Genomic DNA, 13,959 nt, shown 5'->3' with positions numbered 1-13,959 from the left:
CCATTGAAAAATAACCTCAACACAATTTTGGTTTGGTTCACGTGCACATTTATGAAAAGGCGCACGCATTGTGTCGCAATGCGAAATGGGCACTGTGCATTGCGTTTTACCTTTTGTTGGTCTAGAGTTAAGCTATTTTGCTTGTCAGCTATGCTGGGCAAGTTCATTTTTTCAATCACATAAATAACCTAGTTCCAAATATTTTAGATTGTACCTATTGCGGACTTTATTTTAGAAAATGTAATCAGCTATCTGAATAAAAAAATATAAGTATCTTACCGATAGATTGAAGGCAACGCATTAACAAAAATCAGAAATTAATAGAATTTCAATAACGACAAGTAAATTTTCTGACGTCATCTTTCAAACTAGTCACAATCATGACGTCATGCAGCGTGTTATACGGTTTTAACGAATACATATAAACAATAGTACATGGCACGAGCTTGCCACATGATAATTATTGATGTGTTGGTTAAAATCACGCGTTTTTACTTGATGCGCGCAAAAAACTTTAGAAGTATTGGTTATTTTTTAGTCTTGTCTCTATTCAGGGTTGTATTAAGTCCACACTTATTTGCATGTTAAATTATATGAAAAAATCGCGTCGTTGAGTAATTTATTTTGTGTTTACTGTTTTAATTACATTTTTCTTTTCATTGAAAAAATATATATTACAAAGTATTTATATATATATATTACACTTACCTTTTTTTATTATAACTATTGCTGTAGAGGTGATGAAGGTGGTGGAAGATATGTTACATGAAAAGGAACGTTCATGTAGGCTTAAAATGTTAGGTACAGGAATAAATATTTTCTATATACATTCCGATAATTATTCTTAAAATGTCTTATTTTCGCTTAGGTTTCCCCACAAACCGAGAAAAAATTGAGAAATGGATATAAGCAATCCGGATTCAATTTTGTAAAAATAACTAGGTAATATTTATTATATATAACATTCGAAAATCCCCAATTCCTCATATATGTGCACAATCTAATACAAAATTTTACAGCATTGACATTTTTGGTAATAACCTAAAGAAATATCGATGTGAAGTAATGCGTACGATCGATTATCTATATGAGAGTATGGAATGTATCGGGAGCATCTCCTATCCTCTTCCTATTTTCCTCTTCCTCTCCCCTTCCTTTAACACCAAATTTATTTCAAGATATTAAGACTTCATTTCTAATGAACTTTAACATAAGAAACTTCTGTGGCTTGACTTCAGTTAACTTGTATATTTATATCTATCATTGTATATTATATAAAAGCTGTTTGTTTCTTACAAAATAAGTAAATAAATATTTAAAAATACGGAAAAAAGAGTGTTTGCTAATTTATTTTAAAAAAGCGGATTGCAGGCCTTTAACGAACGAATGAAGAGGTTTCTGGTTGAACTTTTAGTAAATTTCGAATACATTCATTATCACGATGTCGGAACAGATTTTTTCTAATTTATTTTAAAAAAGGGATTGCAGGCCCTTAACGAACGAATAAACAGGTTTCCTGTTAAATTGTTAGTAAATTTCGAATACATTAATTATCACGATATCGGAACACGTTGACCGTACCATTATCAGGAAGCCATTTGTGCTCAAATCATTTCATCCCAAACGTTTAGACTGCAATTTCCTTCAGGTCCTTTATAATCTTTGAGCATTCTGTGTGGAGGAGAGAATGTAATATACCCACAAATTAGGTATCGTTGCTTAATCTGAGAAAGGTTATTTTAATTACTGGTTGTTATTGTCTAGCTTTGATTAAGCACCATCTATATATTTCACAAAAATGGTACTACAAAAATAAACCGAATAGGCATTTCTCTGAAATCGTATGACATTACAGCAGTTAATATACTAAATAAATTTCGGTCCGATCGGCATGCATTTGGCAAGGTTTTTGGCGCGGTTCACTCCAACCCTTGGGAAGGAAGGTACAATCATAATTTTTTCCGTAGATATGTAAAGTTGTGCCTATATTAAAAAAAGGAGACAAACACAATGTAAAAGTGTAAAAGCTTATTTAATGGGCATAAATAAATTGATATTATTACCATGTAACCCCCACCCTCCCTTGTCCAACCCCACCACACCCTCTCTGAAGCTCTAATAATAATAGTAATAATAATTGGATAATTTGTAGAGCGCCGTTTTTGTGAAAAATCACCTCAAGGGCGCTGTACAATTTATTTCCTAGGATTTACATTTGTTATTTAGAAAAGATACCAAAACATACTTACCTGGCAAGTCACTTCCGACAAACACACTTATATTAAAAAGTTTATGCTTATAAAAGATAAAACTGCACGCAGAGGACACTATATCAAAAAACATTGGTCATCGCAAGACCTTAAGTCTGCTATAGTTTTTATTTTAATTTAACTGTATTTTAACTGTCTTAAAAAGCCTAAAAATTGTTAGTCTGTATGTTACTCTGTCTGTCTGTTGTTACTCTGTCCTCGTCTAATATGATTTCTCTCGCTTTATTTTGATATTATATTTTATACATTATTAATAAGTACCTAGACTAGTTTTTATAATGCTGTCTTATAAACCTAACGAAGCGTTTAAAAACAAAATAACTTTTCATTTGATTAAAGTGTCAAGCCACAAAGTAAACGCTTTCTTTGATAATTATATACTATTTTATATAAATAATTTTGTAAATTCATAAAACTTCTACTCAATAGTAAATATGTGTACGTTTCCCGTTTTGGTTCAATATGTAGTGGACAGAATCCAAAACTTAAAATGTGAAAATAAAAATCATTTTGTGTTATTTATTAGTCCTTTACCTGATTCAGACCTGGTTAAGCAAAAAAATCTTATTTTGGTGACGGTTTTGTATTGAAATTACAACAACAACTCTGTAACAAAATGAACGCTGTTCCTTGGTTTCGCTTACGAGTTCGAACGTTTGTACAAGGAGTTTAAACAGAGTTGGGTTGTTAAGTTCATCTCCATATTTGTGACGTACGCTATGTGGTGTCATTTTTAAAATGGATTTAACTAGACAAGGCTAATCTAGTATAAATACATCAATGGTACCAACAATTTATCCAAGCTCTCTCGAGCTGCTGTCTTCAACACCATGCTGTGATCGATAGAATTTTCGGTTGATAAAATATTCATTGTTTTTTCGCCAAAAGAGCCTTCACATTGAGAGGACTTCAAATCTTCTAATTTACTCCACAAAATGTGTGCAAACGAATAGTTTGAACCTTCTAAGTTGTCAATTAGTTTCATAATTTTCGGACAGAATTCTGATATGAATGTAAGTTGAACTCGAATTTAATGGCGCAATTGCTCGCACTACTTCTTAGCTAAGCAGCAAACCAGAACTCAAATTTAAAGAAGCAATTGCTCGCACTACTTCTTAGCTAAGCAGCAAACCTGAACTCGAATTTAAAGGCGCAATTTCTCGCGCCTACCAAAACATGATTCTGCAATATACACTACTTCTAAGCTAAGCAGCAAACCTGAACTCGAATTTGAAGGCGCAATTGCTCGCACTACTTCTTAGCTAAGCAGCAAACCAGAACTCAAATTTAAAGACGCAATTGCTCGCACTACTTCTTAGCTAAGCAGCAAACCTGAACTCGAATTTAATGGCGCAATTGCTCGCGCCTACCAAAACATGATTCTGCAATATACACTACCTCTAAGCTAAGCAGCAAACCTGAACTCGAATTTTAAGGCGCAATTGCTCGCACTACTTCTTAGCTAAGCAGCAAACCTGAACTCGAATTTAATGGCGCAATTGCTCGCGCCTACCAAAACATGTTTCTGCAATATACACTACTTCTAAGCTAAGCAGCAAACCTGAACTCGAATTTTAAGGCGCAATTGCTCGCACTACTTCTTAGCTAAGCAGCAAACCTGAACTCGAATTTAATGGCGCAATTGCTCGCGCCTACCAAAACATGTTTCTGCAATATACACTACTTCTAAGCTAAGCAGCAAACCTGAACTCGAATTTTAAGGCGCAATTGCTCGCACTACTTCTTAGCTAAGCAGCAAACCTGAACTCGAATTTGAAGGCGCAATTGCTCGCACTACTTCTTAGCTAAGCAGCAAACCAGAACTCAAATTTAAAGAAGCAATTGCTCGCGCCTACAAAAACATGATTCTGCAATATACACTACCTCTAAGCTAAGCAGCAAACCTGAACTCGAATTTTAAGGCGCAATTGCTCGCACTACTTCTTAGCTAAGCAGCAAACCTGAACTCGAATTTAATAGCGCAATTGCTCGCGCCTACCAAAACATGATTCTGCAATATACACTACTTCTAAGCTAAGCAGCAAACCTGAACTCGAATTTTAAGGCGAATTGCTCGCACTACTTCTTAGCTAAGCAGCAAACCTGAACTCGAATTTGAAGGCGCAATTGCTCGCACTACTTCTTAGCTAAGCAGCAAACCAGAACTCAAATTTAAAGAAGCAATTGCTCGCACTACTTCTTAGCTAAGCAGCAAACCTGAACTCGAATTTAATGGCGCAATTGCTCGCGCCTACCAAAACATGATTCTGCAATATAAACTACCTCTAAGCTAAGCAGCAAACCTGAACTCGAATTTTAAGGCGCAATTGCTCGCACTACTTCTTAGCTAAGCAGCAAACCTGAACTCGAATTTAATAGCGCAATTGCTCGCGCCTACCAAAACATGATTCTGCAATATACACTACCTCTAAGCTAAGCAGCAAACCTGAACTCGAATTTTAAGGCGCAATTGCTCGCACTACTTCTTAGCTAAGCAGCAAACCTGAACTCGAATTTGAAGCCGCAATTGCTCGCACTACTTCTTAGCTAAGCAGCAAACCAGAACTCAAATTTAAAGACGCAATTGCTCGCACTACTTCTTAGCTAAGCAGCAAACCTGAACTCGAATTTAATGGCGCAACTGCTCGCGCCTACCAAAACATGATTCTGCAATATACACTACCTCTAAGCTAAGCAGCAAACCTTAACTCGAATTTAATGGCGCAATTGCTCGCGCCTACCAAAACATGATTCTGCAATATACACTACCTCTAAGCTAAGCAGCAAACCTGAACTCGAATTTTAAGGCGCAATGGCTCGCACTACTTCTTAGCTAAGCAGCAAACCTGAACTCGAATTTAATGTCGCAATTGCTCGCGCCTACCAAAACATGATTCTGCAATATACACTACCTCTAAGCTAAGCAGCAAACCTGAACTCGAATTTTAAGGCGCAATTGCTCGCACTACTTCTTAGCTAAGCAGCAAACCTGAACTCGAATTTAATGGCGCAATTGCTCGCGCCTACCAAAACATGTTTCTGCAATATACACTACTTCTAAGCTAAGCAGCAAACCTGAACTCGAATTTTAAGGCGCAATTGCTCGCACTACTTCTTAGCTAAGCAGCAAACCTGAACTCGAATTTGAAGGCGCAATTGCTCGCACTACTTCTTAGCTAAGCAGCAAACCAGAACTCAAATTTAAAGAAGCAATTGCTCGCACTACTTCTTAGCTAAGCAGCAAACCTGAACTCGAATTTAATGGCGCAACTGCTCGCGCCTACCAAAACATGATTCTGCAATATACACTACCTCTAAGCTAAGCAGCAAACCTTAACTCGAATTTAATGGCGCAATTGCTCGCGCCTACCAAAACATGATTCTGCAATATACACTACCTCTAAGCTAAGCAGCAAACCTGAACTCGAATTTTAAGGCGCAATGGCTCGCACTACTTCTTAGCTAAGCAGCAAACCTGAACTCGAATTTAATGTCGCAATTGCTCGCGCCTACCAAAACATGATTCTGCAATATACACTACCTCTAAGCTAAGCAGCAAACCTGAACTCGAATTTTAAGGCGCAATGGCTCGCACTTCTTCTTAGCTAAGCAGCAAACCTGAACTCGAATTTAATGGCGCAATTGCTCGCGCCTACCAAAACATGATTCTGCAATATACACTACTTCTAAGCTAAGCAGCAAACCTGAACTCGAATTTTAAGGCGCAATTGCTCGCACTACTTCTTAGCTAAGCAGCAAACCAGAACTCAAATTTAAAGACGCAATTGCTCGCACTACTTCTTAGCTAAGCAGCAAACCTGAACTCGAATTTAATGGCGCAATTGCTCGCGCCTACCAAAACATGATTCTGCAATATACACTACTTCTAAGCTAAGCAGCAAACCTGAACTCGAATTTGAAGGCGCAATTGCTCGCACTACTTCTTAGCTAAGCAGCAAACCAGAACTCAAATTTAAAGACGCAATTGCTCGCACTACTTCTTAGCTAAGCAGCAAACCTGAACTCGAATTTAATGGCGCAATTGCTCGCGCCTACCAAAACATGATTCTGCAATATACACTACCTCTAAGCTAAGCAGCAAACCTGAACTCGAATTTTAAGGCGCAATTGCTCGCACTACTTCTTAGCTAAGCAGCAAACCTGAACTCGAATTTAATGGCGCAATTGCTCGCGCCTACCAAAACATGATTCTGCAATATACACTACTTCTAAGCTAAGCAGCAAACCTGAACTCGAATTTTAAGGCGCAATTGCTCGCACTACTTCTTAGCTAAGCAGCAAACCTGAACTCGAATTTAATGGCGCAATTGCTCGCGCCTACCAAAACATGATTCTGCAATATACACTACTTCTAAGCTAAGCAGCAAACCTGAACTCGAATTTTAAGGCGCAATTGCTCGCACTACTTCTTAGCTAAGCAGCAAACCTGAACTCGAATTTAATGGCGCAATTGCTCGCGCCTACCAAAACATGATTCTGCAATATACACTACCTCTAAGCTAAGCAGCAAACCTGAACTCGAATTTTAAGGCGCAATTGCTCGCACTACTTCTTAGCTAAGCAGCAAACCTGAACTCGAATTTAATGGCGCAATTGCTCGCGCCTACCAAAACCAGATTCTGCAATATACACTACTTCTAAGCTAAGCAGCAAACCTGAACTCGAATTTTAAGGCGCAATTGCTCGCACTACTTCTTAGCTAAGCAGCAAACCTGAACTCGAATTTGAAGGCGCAATTGCTCGCACTACTTCTTAGCTAAGCAGCAAACCAGAACTCAAATTTAAAGACGCAATTGCTCGCACTACTTCTTAGCTAAGCAGCAAACCTGAACTCGAATTTAATAGCGTAATTGCTCGCGCCTACCAAAACATGATTCTGCAATATACACTACCTCTAAGCTATGCAGCAAACCTGAACTCGAATTTTAAGGCGCAATTGCTCGCACTACTTCTTAGCTAAGCAGCAAACCTGAACTCGAATTTAATAGCGCAATTGCTCGCGCCTACCAAAACATGATTCTGCAATATACACTACGTCTAAGCTAAGCAGCAAACCTGAACTCGAATTTTAAGGCGCAATTGCTCGCACTACTTCTTAGCTAAGCAGCAAACCTGAACTCGAATTTGAAGGCGCAATTGCTCGCACTACTTCTTAGCTAAGCAGCAAACCAGAACTCAAATTTAAAGGCGCAATTGCTCGCACTACTTCTTAGCTAAGCAGCAAACCAGAACTCAAATTTAAAGGCGCAATTTTTCGCGCCTACCAAAACATGATTCTGCAATATACACTACTTCTAAGCTAAGCAGCAAACCTGAACTCGAATTTTAAGGCGCAATTGCTCGCACTACTTCTTAGCTAAGCAGCCAACCAGAACTCAAATTTAAAGACGCAATTGCTCGCACTACTTCTTAGCTAAGCAGCAAACCAGAACTCGAATTTAATGGCGCAATTGCTCGCGCCTACCAAAACATGATTCTGCAATACGCTCGCTCCTCATCTACGCAACAACTCGTGCCGTCTCTGTCTGTTTTGAACAGAGTTGTAATAATTGTTAGCGCGTCTGATCAACACTTGAAAGCACGTAACGTAAAAAGGTTCGAAAGTATTTAATTTTCAAATTTCGCTTTTATCGCAAATAAAATGCAGATTTCGCTTTCATCGCATCTATTTCGTAAAAACGAAATTTACATACCCCCAATCATTGGCATTCACTCAGGGTACACATGTTTTTTTAATGCAATAAGTAAATTATAACTCATTTGTAAGTGTAACTAAATCCTGTAACAAAATATTAAATTTCGGAAACAAGTAGAACTTTTTAACGGGATTTGTAAGTGTTAAAATGTGAGTTGCCTGTAAACGAAAGAGTCAGATTCATTTATTGACCATCATTCATCATTGAAAGGGCCTATGCCACCTCTCCACTCGTCGCAACTTAGTTTATTCCCCTCACCCTTATAGTTATGTCTATGGGTATTCACATTAAAATAAAACAATAGAAATTGAAGACAACCAATAATTTATTTGACTGTCATTTTTTTATACAACTTATAGCTAGGGTTTTGCAGAGTTAGAATTTCTTGAAACTCTTCTTGGATCCCTTTCCCTTGGTGACCTTCAGGACGTTGAACCTGACGGTCTTGGAGAGGGGTCTGCATTCTCCGATGGTCACCACATCTCCGATATCCACGTCCCTGCAACAAACACAGAAAGCGGGGATTAGCGGGGGGCAGTGAGAGGGGAGAAATTGGTTGGAGTACAGTTATAGTCAGAAATTTTGGTTTAGAAAAGATGGTATCATCAAATTTGTGTCAGAAGACCGTCGTGGTTTCATCATTTGAACTTAATAATATATAAATAAATGTTCTAGCAGTAAAACAATACATATTTTAAGGGATTTAGAAACTGAGTGATGTGTTGGATTCCAGGCAAGATGTGCATGAAATACTACATTTAAGCACGTAAGAATTAGGACTGTGCGACAATCCAACCAACGCTGATATCGTTGGCGATTGTCAACTGTTGAATAATATCTTTGGAAATAATACTAACGAAAATAACGATCCAACTTGGAACAGTTATTTAAGACATCAACAGCTAGATTTTAAATATCACCGGTAGAATCGCTAGACACTAGGCATTATGTATAGGATAGGAAAATCCACACAAGAGTGCCCACAGACGAGAGACTTTAGTCGCAACGACAGTTTGAAAACTATTGTAAAATTCATAGAAATTAAAAAAAGTCTCCCAACTAAATATCTCGCAATATGCCTAACTGTGCAACTATAAAGTCTCTCGTCTGCGGGCACCCAAAGACGTCTAGTAGGAAGGTACATAACCAAAAGATTATTACAAATTAAGCGCAATTTCATCCCAAAGTATAAATGGTTGCACCATTTTTTGGTTGGCACCGAACTGCGAAAAAAAATACAGACTACTACATTTCGTTGAATAATGTTATGATTTAGTTATTACCAATTATATTAATTGTTAATTACATTTCGATGCAGTTTTAATAATAATCCTACGAAAGTAAAATTTACAAGGTTCAAACAAAATGGATACATTGTTTGAACCTTGTGGATGTTTTCACTGCAACTGGAATCAAACACACAATCCATTATGCCACTTCTGAATCTTGCAGAGTTGGCAAGATAAGAACTCAACCCTTCATTATGTATTTACTATACTAGAGGATTAATGAATCTACATATTGATATTTGTACAAACCTGAAGCAAGGGGAGAGGTGCACAGACATGTTGCGATGCCTCTTCTCGAAACGGTTGTACTTCTTGATATAGTGGAGGTAGTCCCTTCTGATGACTATGGTCCTCTGCATCTTCAGCTTCTGCACAACTCCGGTGAGGATGCGGCCTCTGATGGTCACGTTACCGGTGAACGGGCATTTCTTGTCGATGTAGGTTCCTTCGACCGCCTAAACCGGGAATTGAAGCATTAATATAACACAAGATAAAGAAAGCAGTGTTGATTTTATATACAACAGAATTTTACTAGATCAGAAAAGACGATTTGTGCTTCATTTGTGTATCAGAAGACCGTCGTCGAAATCATCATGTGAGGTGTGTTATATCATTTGAGGCAAATCAAATCAAAGATCAGCGACATTTAAAATTTTTGACATTTATGTATCTATTTTTCATAAGGACAACATTCCCGGGTTACGAATAACCTGACAATATTTGAAAATCTCCTACTACCACCACAGTAAGCGGAAAATGTTGCTTGTGTTGTGATGGAGGACTTAGCCAGCCGAGGAATTGAACACACTAGGAGAAAACTATTGATTATAACAGCGTAAAAATAAAATTAGTAAAAATTTGCATGAATTGTAGCCTTCTAGTACCTACATTCCTTGCAGTTATACATACATCAGCCACCTCTGTCCCTTTTACTGACAGCATGCAATCTTGACAGATACTTTATGACTCCGTCCTGATATTATTGTTATATTTAAATAGGTTGTGAATCATCATATTTTATTTATTTACTTTCCATATTATCTATTGATCAAATTCTACTCAAGTGAGTCGTGTTATTGACTACCAATGTGGACAGTTTAAATGTCAAAAGTTTTAAATGATGCTGTACAATAACATGTGATTTTTGAACACACCAAGCTTAATTATGTATTGAATTTCTAGCCACTTTGAAAGAAGATATCCAGGTGGACTATAAATATTATTTTATTTTTATAGGGTTCAAATCAATCGAAATCAATAAATCACTATCTAGAAAGTGAGAGGGGGGGGAGAATTGATGTGATTGGTTAATTTTGTTAGTAGACATTTTTTTGTAAATTCCTCACCAATAAGCATAAATTACAGCAAACATTTTTTTGAATCAACATCTTTCTGAATATGTATTGTAAAATATCTTACATCAAGCCGAGATGGTTTAAAACATTCATTTTACTCAGGTTTAACCAAAATTAAAAACATGGACCCAAAAATTGGGCTAATTTATTAGTTATAACAGATTAACACCTAGGAGAGAACCCTTGCGTTCGCAGTTTACAAGGCTGGTGAACACACACACTATGCAGCACTGCAATTGCAGTTTTGGCCTTTTGGCCTTGTAGCCTTGTACACATTCATCTTGGGTTAGTTAGACAAAAATGTCACTTTTTCAAGAATGGTATTGTATACATGTTGGCTTCCACAAAAAATATATATAATTTTTATTTCTTTTTCGGCCCCTATGGGTCAATGATAATCTCTAAAAAAATAATTATATGTAGGACTACTAAAACATAATTATCTATTTTGATTGTTTATAGTGTGCAAAACTTATTTTTGTTTCTCGAAGCTCAAAATAAATTCTGGAAGATTAATCATAGATAATAGAAACATAAAGGAGATATGGCATGGAAACGTGCCTCACTGGGCTACAACCAAATTATCAATGCGACGGATTCTAATGAAAGATGTGTTTGGTATGTAGGTAGAAACAAGTGAGAAGCTCCACTGTGCGTAGATGCAATTTGCAGTAGTGGGGTTAACAACTTTGGCAACATATTGGTTCACGCAGTTTCTTACTGATAGTTCGTAGCCTGTCTTCCTTGTTCGTATTATCCATGGTTTTAATGGCACATAACAACTTACGCTGTTACATCATACGTCAGACAACAATGTACAAAATTAGTAATATAAAGCATTCACAAACACCAGAACATTTAAACAAAATAAACAGACAATAAGTTAAATAATAGAGGAGATAGCATTAGTAACAGAGTTCCCTTACCTTCAATTAGTAAATAATGCCCATACAATAGAAATACAAGTTGTAAAAAATGAAGAACTGACAACTTACTTGAGAAAAAAAGATTCCTTGACAGAAGACATACCTTGAGAAGAGTGAAATTGAAGACATTTTGCTGCGAGTGAACACTGTATTATTTAGGGACAAGACTGTTTGTTTTTCAAACATTGAGGAAACACTCTTGGGAAGTGTAATAATTATTTAGTAGGGGTAAAGGGTTACTATAAAAAGATTAATTATCAATTTTTGTGTTAACTCCACAGAGGAGGCCATGAGGTTTCATTCAGTTCAACTTCCTGACAATCTTCATACAAAAAACCGAATTTGGGAAAAAAAAAAAAAAAAGTTTTCACTTACAGCATCAATAATGCTATTTTTTTAAATATTAGTTTTGGTACACTCAAGTCATGAGCCGCCACTGTCCACAGGCATGGTTTACAATGAGTTAACAAAGCACTTGATTTTTTTTTTAAATGGCTGATAAGTTAAATAATATTTACTATTAGTTGTGCATTCCCAAGCAGACTTTTTAGGTATTTTTAGTAATATTCATTGACATTTTGTTATTTTCAGGCAATTTCGGAAGGATTGAGTAAATTAATGAGTATTTTTGTGTAGTCATAATATCATATCGATTGCAATGGAAAATTCCCAAATTCAAAAAATGCAGTTGATTTCATAAAACTATAAAATCAACTGATATGGCCATAATCCATAAAATCACATTATTCATCTGGATTTTAGATAGCTTTAAATCAATATTAATCATGTACAAAACTAATAAGTGGATAATTTATCTACCACAGTTTTAGTGAAAAATCACCTAAGAGGCCCTTAATCCATACATTAAATGGTAAATTTTGAATTTAATTATGACGTGACAGAACAGTGACAAAACGTGATAAATAGGTTGAATGTTAACTTAGGTTAGTTTTATTATTTTTCTTCAAATTTTGGTCACTGTTTTATTGTCATGGGATCCACTATAATATCATTGTTGTGAGAATTTTCCAATGAACAATATAATTCAGAGTAAGTAGTTTGTTATATTTTTTTGGAAGTCAGCGAGATAAACAATAGACGACATAGAAGTTCCCAGGCACCAGCCACCAGCACCACAACCCGCCCAGCGAGTCGCTGAAAGTCAACAATATCTACCTCACGGGGAGTTCTGAATCCTAGCCCAATGTCGCGATGGTATCGCATAAACTTCTTCTTCAGCCCCCCCTTCTTGTTGAAGTTGACGGTGGGCTGCTTCTGGAACGCCTTCTCTGTCTGCGGAAAACACAATCAACTACGTTATAGCACACCATGCCAAACGGGGGCGCGCCCCATGTCATACCTCACGGGGAGTCTTAAACCCTAAGCCCACATCGCGTGTGTAGCGTAGAGACTTGCGTCCCTTCTTCACTGCGGTCCCCTTCTTCCTATTTAGGAACACGGTCGGCTGCTTTTGGAACGAGCGTTCATTCTGGAAACATGGTTTAACACAACACAGAAGGAAAAGTGAGACATTGAAATAGTGATATTTGAAGTTTGATTAACACAACGACATTCTACCAAGTAGTCGACTTGAATATGATAATCACGCATTTTCATCGTTTAACGTCACACGATAAGGTTAATATGAAGTTGTCATCAATCACCGTCGCGATTTAACGTTGAAAGTAGTATTTCGGTAATTAAAAATCAAGATTTCACGATTTGTAAGAAAATATTAAAAGTTTTCGGTTGTTTTAATGGTAAATAAGCACGGATGGCACCGATATTCACATTAATTAACGAAAATAAAGCATGTTGTTGATATAGACGGACGTTCGGACGAAGAATTGACAAATAAAAATGTGCATATACAATTTGGACAAAGTGATGGACTCGGCACTTTAAAAACACTGGGGTTTAGTATATTGGTTGTTTTTCTTATAATATTAAGGTTTATTAGAAATGGATGGTAAATACAAGTTGGATTGACAATTTGAAGTTTGAACAACACTCTAGTGACAGGTAACCTCAAAACATGTAAGTTATTGGAAACCTTATTTCATGAAACGGTTACGTTGACGAAATACAATTTATTTAGAGAAAATGTATTTACATCCTTCCATCGAAGCTTCAGAACACAGTAAACATACGAAAACGCGAAATTAACATGGCTAATGCCAACACCACGTGGACACACACGGTCGCGGAAAACCAATCACATTTCGCATATTTTCACGAAAGTTAATGCACTATCTTTTTTAAAACGGTCTTGTGTTGAAATTTTAACATTATTATTGAATAAAACCACTTAATATTGTTGCTGATACGTTTCAAAAGGCCTATTTTCTCTAAAACATACCTGGTCAGCCATCTTGTAAGCGGCAAAAGAACGGGAAATGCGG

At 36.8% G+C, this 13,959-nt stretch overlaps 1 protein-coding gene across 2 annotated transcripts; it reads right to left on the bottom strand.

The window, feature by feature from the left end:
* Positions 1-8,294: 8,294 nt before the first annotated feature.
* On the bottom strand, positions 8,295-13,959 carry RpS11 (ribosomal protein S11). 2 transcript variants are annotated; one of them, XM_089646526.1, is made up of 4 exons: positions 13,917-13,959; positions 12,734-12,850; positions 9,526-9,731; positions 8,295-8,486 (listed from the first exon to the last, which is right to left on the bottom strand). In XM_089646526.1, exons 1-4 carry the CDS (start codon positions 13,926-13,928, stop codon positions 8,363-8,365), a joined length of 459 nt encoding a protein of 152 aa, XP_089502652.1. In that variant the 5' UTR covers positions 13,929-13,959; the 3' UTR covers positions 8,295-8,362. The 2 variants fall into 2 exon arrangements, with proteins under 2 accessions (XP_089502652.1, XP_089502651.1); XM_089646525.1 differs by lacking the exon at positions 12,734-12,850 and adding an exon at positions 12,918-13,046 and having other exon boundaries at positions 13,917-13,954.

This window comes from Hesperophylax consimilis, chromosome 24 (assembly GCF_061612785.1).
Source record: "Hesperophylax consimilis isolate HC1 chromosome 24, BYU_Hcon_1.0, whole genome shotgun sequence".
In the NCBI taxonomy this organism is placed as follows: domain Eukaryota; kingdom Metazoa; phylum Arthropoda; class Insecta; order Trichoptera; family Limnephilidae; genus Hesperophylax; species Hesperophylax consimilis.
Note: the sequence above shows the minus strand (reverse complement) of the source record. Positions and strands in the feature narration are given on the sequence as shown.